The sequence below is a fragment of the Nelusetta ayraudi genome, unplaced genomic scaffold (genome assembly GCF_046127955.1).
Source record: "Nelusetta ayraudi isolate G7.1 ecotype Tasmania unplaced genomic scaffold, CSIRO-AGI_Nayr_v1 ptg000011l, whole genome shotgun sequence".
Classification (NCBI taxonomy): domain Eukaryota; kingdom Metazoa; phylum Chordata; class Actinopteri; order Tetraodontiformes; family Monacanthidae; genus Nelusetta; species Nelusetta ayraudi.
Window position 1 is genome coordinate 22,725,617 of NW_027466061.1, and position 22,414 is coordinate 22,748,030.

Consider the following 22,414-nt stretch of genomic DNA (forward strand, 5'->3'; position numbering starts at 1 on the left):
AGTGGGATTAACCCACCCTCGAGTGACATCAGTTTTACCTTTGAACATTAATTTAAATCATATTAATATTAACCTGAAATCACGAACGTCATAAATGATATTCTCTTTTTGATATTCTCAGAATCTGACTCTGATCTGGTAAAAGATCAGAGTCAGATTCTCTTGTTTTGTTGTTGTTTTATTCCATCCTCTGTGTGATTATATTTGTTATTCCATGTAGACACACAGTTACGGTTATATAGTAGTGCCTCGTGATAACGGAGTAAGTACAAATCAAGTGTGGGCGATCGGCTGTAAGTGTTGGATGGCTTTACCGCAGCATTTACAGCCATCGGACCATCCTCAGGCATTCGGGACCAGCTGCTTAGTGTTTAGTGACTCGATGTGAGCGCTGATTGGTCCGTGTTACTGCGTTCTTTTTACCGTATTATATCGTGTACGAGTTCCTCTCTCGAATTATAAACACGTATATATAAAGTCAAATTAGACGGAATTTTAAAGATGTGAGTATTGCCGTGGCCATAAACATAAAAGAGGATAAAGTGACCATGGAATATTATTTAAAAAAAACACACACACACAAAAAAAAAACACAACCAAAAACAAATTCGGATCACACGCTCTCCATTTGACGCCGCCACATTACCGTAACTGCTCGGCGTGCGACTCAAAGGAAGGAGCGTAAATACTCCATTTCCGCTGCTGCAACGAGAACAGGCACGTAAAAAAAGAAAAGAAAGGAAAATGTGGACAGACGGGAGGAACTGAGGCCACGGAAGTACAACCCAACTACCTATATCACGTTTATTCAACATCATTTTAAGGGCTCGGTCGAATTTTGTGAGACGGACAGTGAGGGTTGTTTCGAGGTGAAATCGCTGCCTTGTTCTTTGCGGTGGTTCGAGTTGAGGACGCAGCTCCGCCAGCCAGCTGAATCTCGCTAGCTAGCTAGCTCGCTAGCTAAGCTCGCTCGGCTCGCCAGCGATGGGGACCAGAGCCAGCCGCCTACAGGAAGACCCCGCTCCCTCCACATTCGGAAAAGATGGCACAAAGCGGGACTCCTACCGGCGGCCCCGCTGCGCCAGGCCCACTAGTCTCATGGTGGACTTCGCGGGGAGTTTCGAGGACACGGAGGCCAACCGGAGTCGGTCGGAGGAGGGCAGCGACTCAGACCTGGGGCAGCATGGGGCGAGCGCCGACGGCAGCCCCGCCGACCACCACCACCACCATCACCACCACCACCACCACCACAGCAGCAGCAGCATCCCGTCCAGCGGCGGCCAAGCGTCACCTGCGGACGACAACAACAGCAGCAGCAGCAGCAGCGGCAGCAGCAGCGGCGGCGGCGGCGGCGGCAGCAGCGATGGGAAGCCGGAGGAAGGCGGTCACGTAAGCCCGGAGCCTCCTGTCGCGGCGGAACGTCAGCAAGGAGAAGAGACAGGCCGCACACCCCAGCGCACCTTTTCCGAGCGGCTGCCCGGGAATCGGCACTCATCGGCCCGCAGCGTGGGCGCAAGGTCCGCCCGGGTCCGAGGCGCACACCAGCGGCCGGTGTCGGAGGCTTGGATCGGCCTCTACCGTGTTAATAACCGTCATGGCAGTAAGTTGTCGAATGTATTCAACTGTGGGTTGTTGTTGTTTTTTCATTTTATTTCGTTTTTGGATATTTTATTTTATTTTATTTTATTTTATTTTATTTTATTTATTTATTTATCTTGGATGTATTTATGGAGGTTTATTTGTGCACTTATTGTTTTACTTGGGTTGGTCTCGTTCGGGCTTTAACGGTTTAGTTTAGAGTCATGACAGCACGACAGTCAGAACAGTTTCTAGCACACCTTACATGGAATTGGTCGGTGTGTTTAAACCAGAAGTGTGACGTTTAACCTGGTGTTTCTAAACCAGACCGTTGATGGCTGGGGAGGGGGGGGGGTGATGATGTCCAAGTTCACCGTCAACCTCGTTCACAGATCATTGTGGTGTAGAATGAGAGTGAGGGGGTGAAAAATGACATCCTCGCCTGGCAGAATGTAAACTGAAGCTTATTCACATTGCACATTTACTCAAGACATTTATCCTCAATTGCCGTGTTGTTGCTTTTTGCACAAAACTATTCCAGTTTGATTCTCAGTCCACCCAGGCTGAAATTAAAATGGATTATTTGGCGAATTTGCATTCCTGAACAGATAATCTCTATTCCCTTTCTTGCATACTTACTAAATTCATCAGTGAGCCCATTGTACTACGCAAAAGCTATGGCGTAAAACTGGATATTATGACATATAACGTGCATTTGACAGCAACGGTCGGGAGGGAAATTCTGCAGCGTGCAACTGCGACACCTTACAGCAGCGTCTAGAGCAAATCAGGAAGCGTCGCACAGTGGAACTGAAAATGCTCTTTGGATGAAGTTGGGAGAACCGCACAAGCACAGTGAGCTTGAGATGGCAAGCCGAGCCAAAACACAACACAACACAACGCTACACTGCGGTGGGTTTTCCCAGGCCAGCCCTCCAGCCAGTGTAGGGAAATAGGTCACAACTTCACATGTCTGCTTATCGCTGGCAGCGGCTCATGGATGGAGAATGTAGGGCAGCGTGGCACTGTTCGAGCCAGCCTCTCTCATCCAGTCACTGTGCCATTGGTCAGTGTACCGCCTGCACTTTTTTAGTGCGTGCATTCCATCAGAACGAGTTCCAGTCTAATTCTGGCTAGCTAAGATAATTTCCTAACCCAGTCAGTCACAGGAGGAGACTGCCTGGCTTTGGCCATGGCAGTGGAGTCTACTTCTCAGTCTGCTCTCTGGTTTACCAGCTCATCGCGTGTAATCTAGATGTCCCAAGCTCGGCACGTCTTCTCAATGTGATGTCTCTCAATCTATAATTTATAACTGGGCTGCGAAGTCGCGCTAATGCCAGCCCTGTTGTGTCTTCACAGATATCCGCTGTCCTTTCTGCTCAAAACCCTTCCCAGGGGGTCGGATTGAGGATCACCTGTTGAGCTGCCTCACATCTCCTCCCCTACCTTACAACAGTCAGTATCATTACGGCTCCGATGACTGTGTCTCTTCTGCTTTGTTTGGTTTTTAGGCATCTTGAAACACTGTGCTTTGCTTTGTGTTTTTGCAGCGGACGTGCTCAGTAAAGACAGTGGAGAGTGCTCCATCTGTTTGGAGGATCTGGTACAGGGAGAGACTATTGCTAGACTGGCGTGTCTGTGTGTCTACCATAAGAGGTAACAAAGCAAACAAACATTATTATGTATGTGTCCGTTCTGTGTTGTAATGCGCTTGAACAGAGTGGAAAACCTAGACTCAAACGATGACAGCAAACATTGAATTGAAAGGCTGTTATTTTGGGAAACTGCTTTTCTGAGTTGCCATTCTCAAACAGCCTTCTAAAAATCGTTTTTCTACTTGAGCCCTTTGCTTGTAAATCTATGGCAGAGTGACATTTATTAGCACACAATCACAGATCTGAGACGAAAGATTGCAGACATGTTCCTGTAAATTCTTGGAGCGCAACAGCAGTCATTGAATGACTACAAGTGTTTATACCAGTCATTTTACCACATATTGAAAATGTCAAAGCCACAATCACTTGTGGCTCCTACTCAATTTCGAAGAATCCACCAGTTTTCCTCGGTCGAGACTCAAAATTTCCCATTTTAGGGAAGTTCTCGACTCTTACACAACGTTGTCCTGTTTGATGAGGAGAGATGATGAAAACCCGCGTGTAGAGTGCCGTGGGGATTCACCTCGTGTCCCCCCCCCCCCCCCTTCTTAAATTGTAAAATATAAAATCTTGTGTCAAGTTCTTTTGAATTTGACTGGCGCAGCCCGCTTGTGCTCAGAAATCCTATTGTTGAGAGTCCGTTTTTAAACCAGGCACAATCATGAATGTTTATTTTTCTTTTTTTTAAAGGACCACAGCTCATTAAACTGGTAGACATCTGTTTTCAATGCTGCTTCCTTGCGTCAGCCCCTCAGTCATGTCAGGTTTTTATCTCATTTCCCAAAACAAGCCTCACTGAATATGGTAGTAGTTCCAAGGTCGACGTGTTCACTTCATTTTGTTGTCAACGACACGTGGCTGTCGTTATTTGCAAACGGAGCGGCTAAGGAATATCCTAGCAGTCAGCAGAAGGCTTTGAGCTTTCCTGACGTTGCCAAACTCACCCTCACGTCCTGCGTCTGTTCTGCAGCTGCATCGATTCCTGGTCCAAGGTGAAGCCCTGCTGCCCCGAACACCCCTTTGATTGATGGTCACACCTTCTCTGCACAGTGACCGATGCGACTCAGGTACGTGCGTGCACGCAACCACTGTCACTGCGATGAGTTGGGACAGTGTTTGAAATGATGGCGTGATAGCCACATGAACTGAACTCCTCTTCAAAATGTTCTGCACACGCAAACAAAATCAAGATGTTGACAAAAACGATGCAGTATTCACTGCTAAAGAAAGTGTAACCGCTTGGATTGTAGTCGGACTTGTCATGTTGGCACGTCAGACATTGTGGTGAAAAACAATTGGAATTTGCCGCATTAGAAAACGAGTTTGAAATGGTTTCTAATTAGACTTTGGATTTCTGTCTAATTGCCTCTGTGTCTCTCTGCCCTTACAGGAGACTACACTGATCTGAAAAAAAGTGTGTAATTTTTAACAAATTAAGGCCAAATGTCCTGTTAGATGCAATCCCATGCCTGAGTAGAGGTGGCCCGAGGAGGAAGCTTCAGTGATCGACGTCAGATCCTCCCTGTTCAGACTGCTCCATTGGAAGTTGGTCCACTGTCTTGACTTCTGCAGAAAAAGCTCGGTTGGTTAAACCATTTCCTCAATCCAATCTGTGTCGTAGACTTTGCTCGGATCTGCAGAACACACACAATCTAAAGTAAACAAACCATGAGCACCCCTGATAGAAATTGCTCCCTGGCGATTCAAACTGTGGGAGTCTAGACTGTGACTCTGGATCCTCTCCTGTGTGTCTCCTCCTTCCAAATCGGACTCATCATTTTCTCCAGTGTTATTCCATGTCATACGTTGCCTGAATGTTTGCTTTCCTCGGCAAAACCCCAAATGAACCAACCTCACACTGAAGGCTTGAACTATTACCATGTAAGCATTGTTTTGTTGTTGTTTTTTCCAAATCAGCTTGAGGTTGAGGGCTCGTGTTGGTGACTGGGGGCAGCGAGGAGTCTGTTCCTTCTCTTTCTTCTTCTGCTTGAAAAACAAATCAAAAAACTTTTCAGGGCACAGTCTGCGGGGGGGTGGGGGGGGGTTGTTTTTCAGAATAGGTCAGTGTTTCCTTTTCAGCGGTGATTAAGGTCAGAGTTCAATGTGCTGCTACATGCTGAGTGTTTGGGAGGGTTTTTATTTTTTTTATTTTTTTTTTTGGTGTTCTATAGGGCCGTGGTAGCGCTGGTGTTGGCACCAATTTCAGCACTTTTGTCCCTTAAGACTGACGGACATAGACAAGGATGTGGATTTAAAGCCCCACTCCCACCCCCACCCCCTTTTAAGTCTGGGTTACAGGTGTGTATGTGGCGTGTGGTGTGTGTGTGTGTATGTGTGTGTGAGAGAGAGAGAGAGAGAGAGAGAATTGACCTAATGACCAGGGACAAAAGACGTCCCCAAACATGACCGAATGTGTGTACACGTGTGTCTGCTGAGTCAACCCGATCACCCTTTTCTCTGGTTTTTAATGCTTTTTTTTTTTTAAATATAAAAAATCTCTTTTTTTTTCTTTTTTTTTTTTAATCTTCAATTCATTGTCACTCTGGCCAACACGTGGCATTGGTTTGCAATATGGCAGATAGTTGCTGTCCCATCATTCTTTCAATGCGGTTTGTGTCCCGACCCCTCTGGTTCTGCGCTGCTCATTCCTCAACACGTCGGGCTGCAGTCTGTCTCCACCAGACCGCAGGGACACGTCGGCCATCTGCTTGCATTAAAGCCTGATGAAGGAGTGGATGCATTGTGGGATGTATTTTGGGGGGCGTGTTGACACCATGTGTCGTCCGCCCACTTTTTTCCTCCAGCACTGGGGGCTATGGACACCTGTCGGTTAATCGTTACATAACCAGCACCCCACGCCTTTCCTTTCCTTTTTTTGTTTTTAGATTTCAAGGTATTATATCATAAAGTATTGATAAGGATTATTGCTAAAGAAAAAAAAAAAAAATTTTTTTTTTTTTTGCTTTTCTCTGCCTTTCTTGTGTTGATTGAGTTTGCCTGGTGACGGGGTTCCTGTGAGAGCAGTTGTTTGTGGTGTGTTTTTCAGGACAGTGCAGGCTGCTTAACAGATGCTGTCTGATGCCGACATGAGTCATGGTGGGTTACGGGGGGGCGGGGGGGGCGCGAAAAGCAACATGGATTGATTTCTTTTGCTGCCTGTTTTAATGTGTTTGAATCTCTGCATACTGAGAAGAACAAACCGGTTGCCTGGTTTAGTCTGGGCCCATGTACCCCCCCCCCCCCACCCCCCCACCACCACCCATCTCTTTTGCTAGTCCCATGTGCGTTCTGAAGTCTGAGGTGCTATGACTCGTTCGGCCACTGGAGGGCAGGCCTGTGCATGTTTCTCTTTTGTGTATTGGTAAATAAGAAAAATGATGCCAAACGTGTGTGCGCGTGTGTGTGCGTTTGCGTGTGTGCATCAGGGGCATTGAGCGAGACAATGAGGAGCTGCATCGGTCATTAGATGTTACATTTATTGTAGTGATAAGGTGTGTGTGTGTGTGTGTGTGTGTGTGTGTGTGTGTGTGTGTGTGTGTGTGTGTGTGTGTGTGTGTGTGTGTGTCGGGGGATGAGGGGTCTGTGGCTGTTGGTTGGGTTGCCGGTCAATATAAAAGACAATGTAAGACCCCACAGAATCCCATAATGCCCCGCCCCCTTCCCCCAACCTGTGTGGTGCAATACCTCAGTTTTCTACCAATGCTAGCTTGATGCTTCGTGTGAACAAGGATGATGGTATTTTGTATAAAGGTCCCGAAATCCGAGGCGGCTCAGGGCACGGACCCCTTACCCAGTGTGCCCTGCGCTGTGAGGCCAATGTATTCAATGAGAATGTGTTGTTTTTTTCCCCAAGACGTCACCACAGTGGTTATCAGCATCTCTGAGACATGGACAATCTGCATTTTACTCTGGTGTAAAAACAAATTGAATTTTATTTATTAAATTGTAAATATGTAATGCATTTCAAGGAAAAAAAAATGGCTTGCTATTTGTCTATTCAACATACTGTTTCTAAGCTCCAATCTTTTGTATGTCTCAGAAATTGTTTTTATATGTATTTTTTACAATAAATGTGTGAGATATGTGCGTGTTATTGGGAGTGTTTTTGTTTTAAGGTGTTTACGGTTTTTGTTTGTTTGTAGTTGTTGTTGTACTAGATAGGAACTTACTGAAAGAAGGTAGACTGCCCAGAGGCCCCTTTCTTCAATAATGTTAGACCAGATTTATTTTTATATTTTTATTTTTTAAATCATAAAATTATTCCATTTTTCGATCATCATTTTTTTTAAATCCAAATAATTGTGCCCTTTTGGTAGAAAATTAGATTCAAAAACTCTTGCTTTGTTTTGGGGAAGTGATTTCTTTTAATGCAAATGTATATATATTAGGGGTGTGAATCTTTCACTGACAAAACAATCCGATTCAAATCTCGATTCACAAGCTACGATCCGATTCAGGGACGATTCATAAAAAATAGTTAATCATTTGGTACGATTCGATCCGATTCGGTTCAGTGCGATTCAATACAAATGGACAATTTAACCCCAAGTGCTTATTTTTACTTTACCGATCCAGGGCTCCATCAACCGATGCACTCGGATCTCATACGTCACAGACCGAAAACCGATTCAAATCGGTTTAGCTTTACACCACTAATATTTATTTTATATATTTTACGTCTAACATATATATATAAAATGATGTCGTCATTGGGTGAGTGAGTCTTTGTCTGCCTGACGACTGATGATGAGCAGTGTTCGACACAAACGCAGACATTGTGGCGGGTTGGGGGTTGGGGGGCGGCGTTGATCTTTAACCCGCTCTGAAGCAATGTAGGCGTTTCCAATTTCCTCTCCTCGGAGTTTTGTTTTTGCGTGTCTTCGCCGGCAGGAAGTGAAACTCCCACCACGTAGAGTGGAAAACCGACGAAGCCCTTCAAACGCAGCGCAGTGAGGCGACAGACTGTTGCTGTCCATCAAGAAGGTGAGCACCGAATCCGCTGAACGCTCTTTGAACTTGCACCAAATGGCTTGTCTGCCGTGCAATGCGTGACATTAAGCTGACATTAAGTGACGAATATTTTAACCACGTGGTTAAGACCTGTGTCTTTGTTTCTGTTGTTGTTGTTTTTTTGTTGTTTTTTTGTTTTTTTTAAATATATATATATATATATATATATATATATATATGTTGTAAACGTTTTAACCATTTCACTAGTTGATGTTGTAGGAAATTGTTGCAACAGGCACATGTTTTAGTAAGCAAGCGTGATGGCGAATACTGTCACTGTCCCTTTAAGAAGTCAATAGGACGTCGTTAATAAGCTGTTTTTTCTTCTCAATTATCTTATCTGGTCAAATGGCAATAGTGCATTATGACACCCACAGCCTGTAACTGTGATGGAATATATAGCGCAGCTTTTAAACCATAGTTTATTTACTTAGTCATTTAGTTAGTTTGTTAGTTATTTAGTTCAGCGAATTTGATTACATCAGCAATGGACTCCTTTACCCAGTCCTTCCTTCTTGTTTCAGTAACAATGATAGCAGATAAAGGCAAATGTCTTGTGGTAGAACTCTGGCTAATTAGATCACAGCGCTGTCATGTAAAGCAGGAACTTCCCTCTGCTCCCCACAAACGCATGACATGAGTTTCTCATCAGCCTCTTGTTTGCTGTCTTGACTTGCGGTTTCAAGCCTCGGCCTCCAAAAGGTCTTATCAGCACAAATCTCTCTCCCTAAGAACAATTCAAGTCAATTTTCGTACAAAAGCTGTTTCTGTTGACCCTTTCGGGGGATTTCATCTCACTATCTTAATGCTGAAGTCCAGTAGACGCCCGGACGAGTTCGTAATGCAGTAATTCTCTCCGTTGATAATGCTTATGTTTGAATGGAGATGAAAAAAAAAAAAAAAGGAACTGATCTCAGACTTTAGGGAAACATCTTAACCAAATCTTTGTCCCACCCTGCTGCAGCATGTCGGACTCGGAAGATCTCCTCATATCCACGGACACGCAGGAGCCTGCCGGCCATGGCGTCTGCTCACCGCCTGCACCGTCGCCACCACCTCCTTACTCCAACCACGAGCTGCCGCCACCTCCTCCCTACTCGGCCGCCGCACCGCGGTACGATCCGGCCAAAGTGGCGACTGATTCCTCCAGCCTGTCCTCCGCTGGATACGAGTCCTTCATGGACTTGAGGCTTGAAGCATCGTCAGACACGACTCCGCTGATATGCTCATCCGCTTTTGACGACAAGGCCGTGAGACGAGGGTTTATCCGAAAGGTTTGTGCAACCGTGTCTTTTGAAACACGTTCACAATGAGGTTTGAACGGCAGCACCTGTCCAGTTTCTACAGGTTTGCCACACTCTTTTCTTTTTCACAATGCAATTTGTTCTGTTACAACGCTTTTCTTTCCAAAATGTACACATTTGACGAAACTATTAAAACGATTCCTTAACGTGAAATAATAAAGAAATAAAATGTAAGGAAGCAAAATCAATGACAAAACACAGAAAAGACAACAAGTGACGTCATCAGAAAAGGAGTGACAAGCAGTTTAGATATTGGAAAGAATCGTATGAGATGTATGTGATGTACATCAGGCAAATGGCACATAGCAGCAAAGTGTGAGGCCTCTGAAAAGATGGGCGTTGATTGGACAAAGTTTGATCTGGCAGACTGAAAACAGGCCAGTCAGAGTCCTCAAGTTGGAGTTGCCTGTAATTCAGTGTGGCTTTTGTGTGTATCAGCGTTATGTAGAATCCATACAGAATGCTGTGTATTCTGTGTTTTAATAATTTTGGCAGTGTTTGACGATGTAAAAGTGCAAGATGCGAAACATGGCAAAATATTTTTAAAGCTGCTCAAAGCATCACTGGTCAGGACGTCACTCAGTGGCCTGTTGGTGAGGACCTGTCACTGTCCGCGGCTCATTAATTGTAAATAGTTTGAAGTTTGATGGTAAAAAAAAAAAAAAAGTCATTTCAGATTTTTAAAAAAGTACCTTTTAATTAGAATCAGAATCAGAAGCCTTGTAAAAAGAGCATGCAATGAAATTTGAGGTGCTGCTTTTGCTGGGTCTTTTTTAATAATGTGAAAATAAACATAAAAAACAATTATATTGTGAATAGACAGAAATAGTGCAAAAAAAAAGGGGGAAGACAAGAACAGTGCAGTGTACAAATAAATAACAGGAAAGGATGTAAACAGTTATTGCACATTGTGAATTCAATTGCACAGGAAGTCGACTTATTTCACGTGTTTGGTTTGTATCACATGTTGAGAGGCTTCTACAGCAGTTCCTTCTATTCAGATACTTTTCACTTGTTCACTAGTTTCTTTTTATTTTTGAAGGAGTTTGGGCCTATTACTTTAGTGAATCCTGGCAAGACTTGAGGTGGAAAAAGCTCTTTCTCTACCGACAGGCTACCCAGATTGGTCCAGTCATGTTCTAACCAGCTGAAAACTATCACGCGGCAGTTTTTTAGAAGGTTCACCAGACCGGTGACCCTGGCGTGTCCCTGCTCTGTCCAGGTCTACAGCATCCTGACTCTCCAGCTGGTCTTCACCTTCAGCGTGGTGTGCGTGTTCACCTTCTCCAGCGTGGTCAAAGAGGCCGTGCAGACCAACCTGTGGGCCTACCTCAGCTCCTTCATCGTCTTCGTCATGCTGGCCATGGCCCTCAGCTTCTGCAAGTCATTCAGCCGCCGCCACCCCTGGAACATCGTGGCCCTGGTAAGTCACAAATCTTCACTGCAAATACGTGATGCGTGATAACGTCATAGTGAAAGGTATTATTGTTATTATTATTATTATTATTATTATTATTATTATTATTTATTACTATATAAACAGAAAGAAACATAAAGACTGTTTGACAGCAAGAAGTTTTGCAAATGGTCGAGAGGAAGTGAACGGTGGAAATGAAAAACCCTGAGGTTGTTGCCACTTCCTGAACAGATATATACATATATATGTATATATATATATATATATATATATATATATATATATATATATATATGTATATATATATATACATATATATATATATATATGACATTAAAACAACACATATAAGCATCAAAACAACAGCTACTGTGTTATTAAGAATTACTTTTTTTTTTTTTACATGGAAATTTGGTATCTCTTAAGTTTTTTTTCAGGGTCATTTATGTATCTTGTATCGTGATGATTGAATGAGACTAATCAATGAGGAATAGTCTTTATTGTGCACTAGCAGAGCACCATGCAAACGGCTTCAGGATCTTGTTTCTCAGTCCAACTCGGTAGGGTGGTGCCATCGACAAATTTTATGATGGGAGTTGGATGGACAGGTGGTAGTGCAGTCATGCGTGTACAAAGTATAGGCGATGCAGCCAGAACTGAGGGTGGAGGTGGAGGAGCAGTGAAGTATTTTACAGGAAGAGGACGATTCATCAGGATTTCTTTTTCCCCTCTGGCTGTCTGGGTTTGGGGGGGGGGGGCAGCTTCTGCTTGATCAGACATAAGAGACTTGGCATCTCATCTTGAATTTACTTTCCCCACACAGGTTCTGGTCACCTTGAGTTTGTCGTACATGGTGGGAACCATTGCCTCTTTCCATGATACCATCGCTGTCATCATCACCATGGGAGCAACTCTGGCCATCACTATGACAATAATTGCCTTCTCTGCACAGGTCAGACAAGCCAGAGCTGCTGCAGTTTCCATTTACACTGTTTACACACACACACACACACACACACACAGTGAAGTGTGTCAGAAAAGACATCACACTATACACTATACTTCTCTGAACTAATAGGTTGGTAACTTGATGCTCGATGCAGACTAAGGCTTGTACAAAAAGTACTTGACATCTGTTATATTGTAGTATAACAGATTGTAATATTCTTAAGAACACTTTATAGCTTCATATTGTTGTGGATTATACTGCCTTTGCCATAAGAGTCCTGAATGTTCACTGTACCGTGACAAATTGTGTTTCATGTGTGAGCATGCAAATGACAAAAAAAAAAACAACAACCTTGGAAGTGCAACACAAACATAATGTTTTACGTTTGTGTTGCACTTCAAGGACGAGAATAGTGGAACTATATCTAAGTGAAAGCTCAACATTAAAGCTGCTGTATCAAACAAAATAGAGGTAACTCATTTATCACCAATGACTTATGACCCTTTTTTTTTTTTTTTCTTACCTGTTGTTTTGTAGACTCGATTTGATTTCACTATTTGCTATGGACTCCTGCTGATCCTGGCCGTGGACCTGGTCATGTTCGGGTTCTTCTGCACCTTCTACTACTCCTATATGGCTGAAATCGCCTATGGGTGTCTGGGCGCTCTGCTGTTTTCACTGGTGAGAAACATGAAAGGTGATGTGTGCTGCACGAGTCTCACTCACTGTCAGTGGGATTGGGCTTGTGAGTTAGCTACAGTTATTACTGTTACACTGCTGAAACTTCTGCTATTTCTTTCAGCAAATCAGTCACTCAGCAAAGCCTCAATTAGCTCCTCTGTCGTGTTTGTCTTGTTGTAGACGGTCATATGCTGCTTCTGCCAAAAATGACGGATGACACATGTATCCTGGAAGAATTGGCATATTATGGGAGGAGGTTTGGGGGAGGGGCTGGGTCCCTTTTTTCACATTTGCTGCAGTAATAATCTCCATGGGGCAAAGACTGCAGATATCCAGCGCGAGTCCATCATCATCATCATCATCATCATCATCATCATCATCATCATCATCCTCCTCCTTCCAGCTATTGCATTACCATTGACAGAAGCTCCAATAATGCTGTATTTCGTGAGAGACACATGATGGGCTCGTCCCCCCATATGGTCTTGGGTGCTGCTGGCTGCTGCTTGGCTTCAGTGGCGCCCTCGGTCTCGCTGTCGGGGATGCGACCGTCCAACTGCTGCTTCTCCTCCAGGCCACAACAGGCCCGTTTACACCAGCACAGTAACCCATGACGCGATCAGTGCTGCACTAATCACTCCTGACCTGTTTACGTGCGCTTCAGAAAGGCAACAATGGGAAACCATTGATTAAATAATTAAAAGACACCTCGTGCGGGACGATCATGTGTGCGTAATGCCCTCAGAGGTCACAGAGGTCAAATAGCTCATCCATCTTTTTTTTTTTCTCTCTTCCTGTCCCAAATCCATGCCACTCAGTTCCTGATGGTTGACTGCCAACTGCTGATGGGGACGATGAGCTATCGTCTGAGTCCGGAGGAATACGTCACTGCTGCTCTCACCATCTACCTGGACATTATCCTCATCTTCCTCTACCTGCTGGGGAGGAGGTGAAACGGCGGCACGTGCACGAAGAAATGCATCCATACACATTTATGACCACTCCAGAGTGCACCGACAATGAAAATGTCCTTCATTATCGTGTATAACCTGTTTGTATAACTTGTTCAGGTGATAACAGAAAATGTTCAAAGATGAAGTTCTGAGATTTCTGGTTGCAAAAGTTTTCTTTTCTTGCAGAAGTGTTCATTTCGTTGCAGCACAGGTTAGAGTTACTCAGACTGTTTTAAGGGGGAAAATACTGACCCCCACCCCATTAAATAACTGAAATCTCTATATCGTCCCCAGATACGAAGGTAATGTCACAATTTAGACATTTTCTTTAGAGGCTGACTTCTCTGGGTGAAGAGTGAAATCGAGCACTGCTGTGATGCTACTGTGAACATTTGCAAGGTGTTAGAGATGCAACCATTCAAACCCTTTTGCTGTTTGTGTGAAAAACTGTCTATATGTTGGTATGCTAGTTCTGTTTTTCCATTTCATTTTGAGCCACACAAGATAAATGAATTAATACCGCAGAAAAAATCTTGACGAAATAAAGACAACACACGTCCTTGTTCATGTTCCAAGTTTAATTCTCACGTTAAGAAGAGACCCATTAAGGTAGCCATGTCCCAGAAGGCACAAAAATAGAAAACCAGTATGTGTACCTTGCAATACAAAACAGCCAAAACACACAGAAAGAGAAGTTAAAAGTCAGCATGGTCAATAATAGTGCAAAACCCTTCCTGTGAAAAGGTACTCTTAGTGTTCTTCCCTCGTGACATTTGACATGTATGCAATCTCGTGCTTTTGTCACAGTGGAAATGCATAACAAAAATTGTGTGGTGTGGTGGTTTCGGTTTGAACCTCAGATCCCCCTTGAAAACGATCAGACAGGAAGAGAAACAAAAGATGCAGAAGCCATATTGTTTCATTGAAAGCCGAAAAATGGGGGAACCGATAGCAAAAAAAGAGTGTTGCCAGCTTTGCCATCCTGCAGAGCAGCACACGGGAGTGCCAGTGGTCCATTTTCTGACGTCGTCGGGGCCGGAGCTCCTGGAGCAGTCACCGGATTGCGCACAGAGCTCGGCGGCCTCACCACAGCGACGAGTAGTTGAACTTGACCCGCAGCAGGTACCTCATGCGGGTCTGGGCAGGGTTGTAGACGATGTACTCGTTGTACAGGAGGGAGTAACTGTTGCGACTACCCACCCCGGTCTTCACCCCGGGGCCCAATGGCACCGTCGCGCCGTCTCTGGAGGAACAAAGAGGGGACGCTGTGAAATACACTGGCTCCCGGGTTCTCTGAGGACTCTGTGTAAATAAAAAGCCCAAAACCCACTGAAAGCATCTGCAGTGCGTCTGCGGCTCTATTTTTTTTTTCACGTTTTCCGCGTGGCTAGACGTAAAGACGTAAAGCTTAATTTGTCTGAACAAAAGAAACCAAGAGTAAAGGTAAGCAGGTAGAATCGTTCAGGCGGGAAGTCGATGATGGGGAAACTATGGATCTGGTTGATCTCTTAATCATAATATGCGACGTGCTGGATTTTGTTTTTACATGCGCAGCATTTTCCTGTGAAATGTTAACGCGACGTTATCGGCTTCAGCGCTGTTCAGTTCAGCTGTCCAATAATAAAGCAGAATTTACGTTAAATCTGGACTGAACAGAATGCAGGTATACTTTAAATACCTGCGTTCTATATGATACCAGCTGTACAGCCTATTATTCTTTTTTTTTTCTTTTTTTACACGGCGATACTTGAGACACAGTATGGAAGGGCAAAAAAAGTTTGTTTCCGTTGTTTCCATGAAACACACGTGAAACTACCTGGTGACTAACACGCTTGGTGAAGCAGGGAGGCCACAGCGTGGGTTTGCAGGCCCTGACGCACCGCAGACGCTTTCAGTGCAAAGCCGGGACCTTCTAACTGCATATCATCAGGAGGAAAGTAACAACGCTGCTGTGCAACTGGTGCATCTCAAGACTAACAGGGTGACGGAGTTTCTGGGGTCGGGTCCGGTCTGGCCCAGGCCCTTGGTGCTGTGTTTCCCACCAGGCAGATTGTTGGCTTGGCAGTCGGCATCCAGCAGCTCATTGCAGTCACCCAGAGCGACCTGCAGTTGCAGGAAAGCAAGCAGCCTCACTTTTGTGACAGTGAATACATTATATTAATAAAATCAATATCAATGTAGTAGTATGCCGTTATTATGGCAATGAATGTAACTAATAAATACAACTTTTCCTTAATATGCAAACTGAACCGCAAAAGCTCAATTCCCTCCGAGGGAAACCTTTTATTTGTACCTGTATTTGATCCCCTCGGTAAATCTTAGTGTGTGTTGAAGCCTTTTGCCCAGGAGCTCGGTGAACTTGGCTGACTCACCTCACACAGAAGCAGCAGGCCCACGTTGTTGTTCTGATTGGCAAAGCAGTAGTTGGCACTCTTGGACGACATATCGGCAAAGTAGATCCCTTTTCCAAACTACGGCAAACAGAATGGGCCAGAATAAATATTGCATAAAAAAACAACACCAGGCTGGGAGATGAATGCGTGAATGAATCATGAATGATCCCAGGTGAAGTGGCGTCATCTGCTCCATTCAGATTCAAATTTATAATAACATATGACAACTGATAGCAGGGCTCATTAAGGATTATACATGGTGGATATAACGCATTATAACAAGTCATGCAGAATGTTTTATATCTACACAGCTTTACAGAGGACTCTGACGTTTGGGCTCAACTATCAGGCTACTAAATGACCTGAGATGATGAATTTTGCTGGAATCTTTAAGGCAGTAGTCGAGCACAACGAGTAGCCGGATGCTGCAAAGATCATATGCTTCAAGAGAAGACTCCGTCCTTATCTAGGACTGGTGCAAGATAACACTGATCACTTCAAACGGAGAGTGTGCCGTAAACAAAAGGGCCCAATAGGGCAGCCGACCCTTTCTGTCTGGTTCTTTTCTGTCAGATTGTGTACATATTCTACATATTCTGTGTCTCGTTTTTTTTTTTGTTCTTTTTTTTTTTTTATCTTTCACTGTTAAAAACAACAACTAACTAAACTGCTGAGAGCAGGTCTTCACATCCACCCTACCATGTAGCCAGTGACGGGAGCTTCGGGCGGAGCAATACGCAGCCCTTGACTGAGGATCCCAACCCAGTTGGAAAGGCGGGAGCCGTGCCACAGCAGAGTCCTGGTGGACACCACACACAATCACACATAACTAAGCATAACTAATAATACTAATACAACCACTACTACTAATACCGTATTTTCCGGACTATAAGCCGCTAATTTCTTCCCACGCTTTGAACCATGCGGCTTACGCAAAGGTGCGGCGGCTTTTCTGTGGATTTTACTTCACCCGCCAGGGGGCGCTTCAGCAGGAAGTGCAAAAACGAGACAAGCGGCGACGCGGAGAGCAGCGGTTTCAGTGCGCAGGAGGAAGATGAACAGTGACAGGTGGTTTCTGGGTTCAGTGTTCATGAAGCGACTTCAATGGTTCCAGTGCGCATGAAGAAAAAGTGACAGCGGTTGGACGTGTGTTCAGTGGGTTCAGTGCGCAACCTTTCTGTTTTGGCTCTCGTCTGTGTGTTCTCTCGTCTTTATGCGGCTTGTATATGTATATGTACACATTTGTTTTCCCCCCTAAATTTAGCTGGTGCGGCTTATATTCAGGTGCGCTTTATAGTCCGGAAATTACGGTAATAATAATAATAATAATAATAATCATGATGCAGAAAAAAAAACAACAACAACAGTCAAAAGCAACATTTGACCAGAGTGAAGGATGTGTTGCAGACGTGCGGTACCTGTTGTGTAGCTGCAGGAAGCCGTCGCTCTCGCCCTCTCTGTCCAGTTTGAATATGTCGAGGACACTCATGGTGTAGTCAGAGTGGGTGTTGGCGTGGGTGGACTGGAGGTATTTTTCAATCACCTTCACACACACAGAAGAAGAGTGTTTACACAAATATTTGCCACACACGCACGCACGCGCAGTTTGAGGCTATTTGGAATGAACTTCTTATTCAGTTGGATGGTGACATTTTTTAGATGTTGTTCTATTATCAATTTAGAAGAAAGTTTGCTCAGAGTTTCTTTGCTGATCAAGGCTTCTTCAAGAAAAAATATCAAATGATTTTGCTGATTGCAGTTTGCATCCTGTCAAAATGTGTTGCCATGTCTCTTATTTGAAATAAATAATAAATAAATACTGTAGTTTAAGCAGCTGATTGAGAAAACAATGGAAGTTTAAAGTTGGTAAGTTTTGGAAAAGTGGAATTCATTCTCTGATTAAAGAGCCTCTGACTGATGATTACATGGTTTTGTTCACCGTCTCTATTAACACGTGCTGTACGCTGCCTTGTAACCGAGGGTGCTTTCCACCTTGGCTGGGCCAACATGGCAACCCTGCATCATGGCAGCGTTTCTTTCAAATCAAAAGCTCAATAAACACATTTTGTTCAATTGGCAACCATACTGTCCTGCCAGCGACCCCATTATTTGCCCAGATGTGAGTAACGAAGCCCAGACCTTGAACTCCTCGCAGGCAGAGTCCACAGGCTGTATTTGGCAGTGCAGAGAGCTGTACTGCCTGTCCAGGGGATGCTCCTCACTGTCTTGACTGGCCTTCACCATTTTCACTGCGATCTCAATGTCACCCAGCGCCTTCAACAAAGACGATATCAGATTAAATAAATGCACAGTGTGTTATCGGGCTAATATAAGAACTCAGTTGATGCAATAACGGACCATACCTCCAGCAGCGCAATCTTTTGCTTCAACTCGTCTTCAGTGCAAATGATTGGAGGAGTTTTGAGGCTGGAAAACAATGTATTGAGACGGACATTTATTTGTTTTAGAGCTTTGTTTGTTTGTTTTTTTTATTTTCCAGCGGTCCGGCATCGTTTCAACCGCACGGCCACAAGCTGCTCACCCGAAGTCATGGGGGATGCGGGTGTAGAACTGGTTGCATGCTTCCAGAAGCTCATGGTTCCTGCCCTTCTTTTTCAAGCAATCCTCGATCTTCTTCAGGGCCATGTAGCCGGCGCGGATCTGCTCTGAGGTCAGCTTCCCTGCGTGCACAGACATCATGACTCACTCACAGCTGTGAAGCAGGAAGACGAGCGATTGCAACATTAAGCTCATGACGTGTAACTCGACCCAATGTATCACTGCGTTACATTGGAGCGTCCTGTATGTTTTAGATCACTGGTGTCCAACCCTGGCCCAGTGCAGGTATATTTGGCCCGCCAGGCAATATTAAATGACTGCTAGAGCTGCACCGCCGGGATTATACAGCACATGTACCGCTAGTACTACAAATCCCAGAATGCTCTGCTGGTATTCTAGCAGATTATTTATGTTAACAGACTATAATTCATATTTTCCTTCTGCACTTTTTCTTGCTGCTCCAAGGCATGGGCTGTGATTGATCTTTGATGAGACTGACCGAGAGGAGCTTTGCGTGTGTCAAACTTCATCTCCAGCACACACTCCTCCATGGCTTTGAGGTCACAGATGAGCTCCAGGAGGGACTGGATCTTCTCGTCCAGCTGGGAGGGTTTCTTTTTAGGTGCAGCGTCACTCGTGGTCTCGTTCTTCTCCTGCAAAGAAACGGTGTCATTTCAACTCTTTTTTTGTTTGTTTTTGTTAAGAGTATTGATATGGCGGTTTGTAGGTTTTGGATTTGCCTGCGTATCCGTGCTGTAGTCCATGAACACCATGTCATATTTTCCAGCTACTTTCTCAAATGTGTTGCGCTGATCCCACTCATTCTTAGTTTTGTCAAGGAACCTGGAGATAAGGAATTTTTTTAAGTTTAATTCATGAACTCACCAAAGAAAGAACACAGAAAAAAAGTGTTTTAAATTAAACAGTGCAACCTTACTTTTCCTTGAACAAATCTTTGGCTTTCAGTAGATCTGCACCGCACGGTTTCAGACTGTTTTGACCCACTTTTCCCACTAAACAAAAAAATCAACCCAGGCCCCAGTTATTCAGTTATCAGTTATCTACCAAAATGCTAACAGTTTATTGTGAACATCCAACAATTCACCTCTGCCCCATCGAAGCCACACACTGTAAAGTTTGGCGCTGTCGTCCTCCAACAGCTGCATCAGGTAGTATTTGTTGTTGTTGTGCTGAAGATTTGTCTACAAAAAGGAGGGAGAGAAAGTCATTAATAAGAGGCACGAAATGAATCATTCAAGGAAGTGTAATTACGCAGCAGCGCTTTCTTTTTAGTACATCTTTAATCCTTTCAGCATATTCAGGTTTTTTTTTTCTTCCAGCATTTAGACATTTACCTGGTTGAGCATCACGTCAAAAACATCAGCCCCTTCACTGTAAACGTGAGCCTATAAACAATGACAAAAAAACAAAATGTAAACACGAAGCAATGTACTGTTTATTTATTAAAGCGCTTTGAGACGCCATTGGTTGTGATTTAGCGCTGTACAAATAAAAGTTTATTATTGTTATTATTATTATTATTATTATTATTATTATTATTATCATTATATTTATTCGAAACCTGTTTTTTTTGTTGTCGTCTTGTTTTGCTATTTAAAGAGTGGCGATACATTAAAAAGAAATCTGAGGGAGAATTGAGAATTGCTCTGGAACAGTTTTCAAAGCAGCTGTTAGACCAAAAATATACAGAATTATTTTAAAGATTCCAACACGCTAACTGTGTTGTTAATGGGAACGAGATGCTTTGCTACACTAAAACAGGTGTCAATCTGCACGCTGGCCGATAGGAAACTCATGTTGCTGTGGATAACTGTACCTGTCCGAGCTTGGCTTTACATTCAGAATCCACTGGAGCTTTTCCTTTCATGACCAACGTCTTCACAACCTCTGTTTAATATAACCACAGACAAATCAACTGTACTATTGACTGCAATTCAGTCTGAAGATCAGGTGGCATTGAAAAACTAAAAGCAGCAGCAACAACAACAAAAACAACACAGTTATCATTGGCTCAAAAGGAAGAAAAATGTTTACATCCATAATCACATTCCACAGGGATTTTAATAACAACTGTATTAATTGAATCTGTTACCTTCACTTTTTATTTCCTCTTTAGGCTTTTCTTTACTTTTTGTCTCTTTCTTGCTTTGCCCTAGTTTCCTCTTAGCTGCGGGCTGTTCATCCACTTCCTCTTTGATTTCAGCTGGTCCGCCGTTTTTGGCAGGTGCATCACTCACAACACTTTCTGTCCAAAAAGAGAAAAAAAAAAAATCTTTAAGTATCTATTGAAATATTTTTCAATGACAGCCGCAAGGACCTTCCAGTGATGAGTGTCTTCATGACATCTACAGGCATAGCCAGCTACAAACTCATGTTGCGTATGTACATTTCGCTTTTCAGCCACAATAGATCAGTTATAACATTGTGTGCTTAATAAATATTCAATACTTGCTATGCTGAAGGCAGCTGGAGCCATGCAGGCGGCCCATTTGCTTTTTGGTGTGCATGTAGCACAAAGCTACGACACTGACAGTGTCAAAGCACATTGCATGTTGTCCCTTTTTATAGACACAATTTATATGTGATTAAATTTAAGAAACTGCTCTGTTATGACTGAACAAGTAACATCTACACATTTGAAAATATATCAAAAACACCTCTGCTGTCAACTTCTGCTGAGGTCAAAATCTAATTTTCCAACAAAACACACCTGCTACAAAAGTACGTATGAATAACCAAACTATTGCAACAAAAAAAAAGGGGATTGACAAAAAAACGAACCTTCAGCCGGTTGACACCGAATCTTCCTCTTGTACTTTGTGGCAGGATTAATCTGTACCATCTTCTTCAGGTCCACTTCATAAGCTGTGCCAGAGCCCAGGGGCAGGGTGACGGAGGATTTCCCCGAGGACGTTGCCGAGTCCAACACAGCACAGGCAGCTGGGGAGTATGGATTCCACTGGCCATCATCTCCTTCCCACTGCCACACTGCACACAAAACATAGGCAGCACATTGAATCACATTCTATATGTTAGTCTTAAAGACAATGAATCTGAATTGAGTTCAGTGAATGAAACAATAGTGGGAGTGGGGACAAAAACATAGATTACAGAAGTTTCACAGGTGAGTACGCTTTCTTTCATTATTAACCTCATGTGTTCAATGGTGAAATTTGAAAATGAATATCAGCATTTGAATGAACAATAACAAGGTTCAATCACAGCTCAAGAATGTGAAAAGGTGTCACCATTAGATCTGGTTGTACAGGTTTGTCTGGTTGCTTCTAATTGGGCGTTGTCTAGCTTTACTATCAAGGAGTGTGAGTGATTGAGTAAGAAAAAGGCTGACTGGAGAGGGATAAAAAAAAAGACATGGTTTGCATCATGTCTAATGATTAGAAGGATTGTAACCACTTAACGTCGCCATTGCCGTTATTATTACTATAAACAGACGACTCAGTCCAGACATGTTCTGAAAACACTAGTGACGTAGTAGCTAACCCGGCGACATGCTAAATTCGAGCGGGAAGCGGCCACATACCGGTTTTTGACTGGGTTTCGCCAGTTTCTTGTGCAGACTGGTTATTATTTCTGGAACTTCTCGAACGCCTCATGGCACCTTTTTCCAGAAGTGTAGGGACAACAACTCTACACAGAGATTACAGGGAACAACTCAACAGGGTGACAAACTTTGCAAAGCTAGGTCCGCGGCTCTCAAAGATCGTTTATGAGGTGAAAACGAATCACGCTGGTGGCGTGAGGAAGCTGAGCTGATGGAAGGACTACACATTTTGCACCACGGTCTTGTTAATTACTGACTTCTTCAGACGCGCATTAAAATAATTTTAAAATAACATAGAATTAATACATGAACATAAAGTTGAAAAGTAGTGA

The 22,414-nt window shown here is 43.7% G+C and overlaps 3 protein-coding genes across 3 annotated transcripts; 2 read left to right on the plus strand and 1 right to left on the minus strand.

Annotated features, from left to right (window-relative positions):
* The first annotated feature begins 603 nt into the window (after nt 1-603).
* Nucleotides 604-7,316, plus strand: LOC142884167 (uncharacterized). The gene is made up of 5 exons (XM_076019685.1): nt 604-1,600; nt 2,938-3,033; nt 3,129-3,234; nt 4,204-4,300; nt 4,624-7,316. Exons 1-4 carry the CDS (start codon nt 985-987, stop codon nt 4,259-4,261), a joined length of 876 nt encoding a protein of 291 aa, XP_075875800.1. The 5' UTR covers nt 604-984; the 3' UTR covers nt 4,262-4,300; nt 4,624-7,316.
* Nucleotides 7,317-8,071: 755 nt separating this feature from the next.
* LOC142884164 (protein lifeguard 1) lies at nt 8,072-14,106 on the plus strand. The gene is made up of 6 exons (XM_076019682.1): nt 8,072-8,216; nt 9,208-9,517; nt 10,770-10,970; nt 11,788-11,916; nt 12,451-12,594; nt 13,413-14,106. Exons 2-6 carry the CDS (start codon nt 9,209-9,211, stop codon nt 13,545-13,547), a joined length of 918 nt encoding a protein of 305 aa, XP_075875797.1. The 5' UTR covers nt 8,072-8,216; nt 9,208; the 3' UTR covers nt 13,548-14,106.
* Nucleotide 14,107: 1 nt separating this feature from the next.
* On the minus strand, nt 14,108-22,254 carry parp2 (poly (ADP-ribose) polymerase 2). Its single transcript, XM_076019649.1, has 17 exons — nt 22,062-22,254; nt 21,302-21,508; nt 20,613-20,765; nt 20,337-20,407; nt 19,855-19,905; nt 19,605-19,701; nt 19,437-19,512; nt 19,240-19,342; nt 18,999-19,152; nt 18,483-18,621; nt 18,304-18,367; nt 18,080-18,214; nt 17,359-17,483; nt 16,640-16,739; nt 15,920-16,018; nt 15,526-15,650; nt 14,108-14,790 (listed from the first exon to the last, which is right to left on the minus strand). Exons 1-17 carry the CDS (start codon nt 22,132-22,134, stop codon nt 14,631-14,633), a joined length of 1,932 nt encoding a protein of 643 aa, XP_075875764.1. The 5' UTR covers nt 22,135-22,254; the 3' UTR covers nt 14,108-14,630.
* Between the last annotated feature and the right edge of the window lie 160 nt (nt 22,255-22,414).

Coding starts and splice junctions, on each gene's coding strand:
- LOC142884167 (XM_076019685.1), top strand. CDS start 985: ATGGGGACCAGAGCCAGCCGCCTACAGGAAGACCCCGCTCCCTCCACA. Junction 1,601..2,937: donor TGTTAATAACCGTCATGGCA/GTAAGTTGTCGA, acceptor GTGTCTTCACAG/ATATCCGCTGTCCTTTCTGC. Junction 3,034..3,128: donor TCCTCCCCTACCTTACAACA/GTCAGTATCATT, acceptor GTGTTTTTGCAG/CGGACGTGCTCAGTAAAGAC.
- LOC142884164 (XM_076019682.1), top strand. CDS start 9,209: ATGTCGGACTCGGAAGATCTCCTCATATCCACGGACACGCAGGAGCCT. Junction 10,971..11,787: donor CCTGGAACATCGTGGCCCTG/GTAAGTCACAAA, acceptor TTCCCCACACAG/GTTCTGGTCACCTTGAGTTT. Junction 11,917..12,450: donor TAATTGCCTTCTCTGCACAG/GTCAGACAAGCC, acceptor GTTGTTTTGTAG/ACTCGATTTGATTTCACTAT.
- parp2 (XM_076019649.1), bottom strand. CDS start 22,134: ATGAGGCGTTCGAGAAGTTCCAGAAATAATAACCAGTCTGCACAAGAA. Junction 19,906..20,336: donor GTAAAGCCAAGCTCGGACAG/GTACAGTTATCC, acceptor CATTGTTTATAG/GCTCACGTTTACAGTGAAGG. Junction 14,791..15,525: donor CCCAGAAACTCCGTCACCCT/GTTAGTCTTGAG, acceptor TTGTTCCTCCAG/AGACGGCGCGACGGTGCCAT.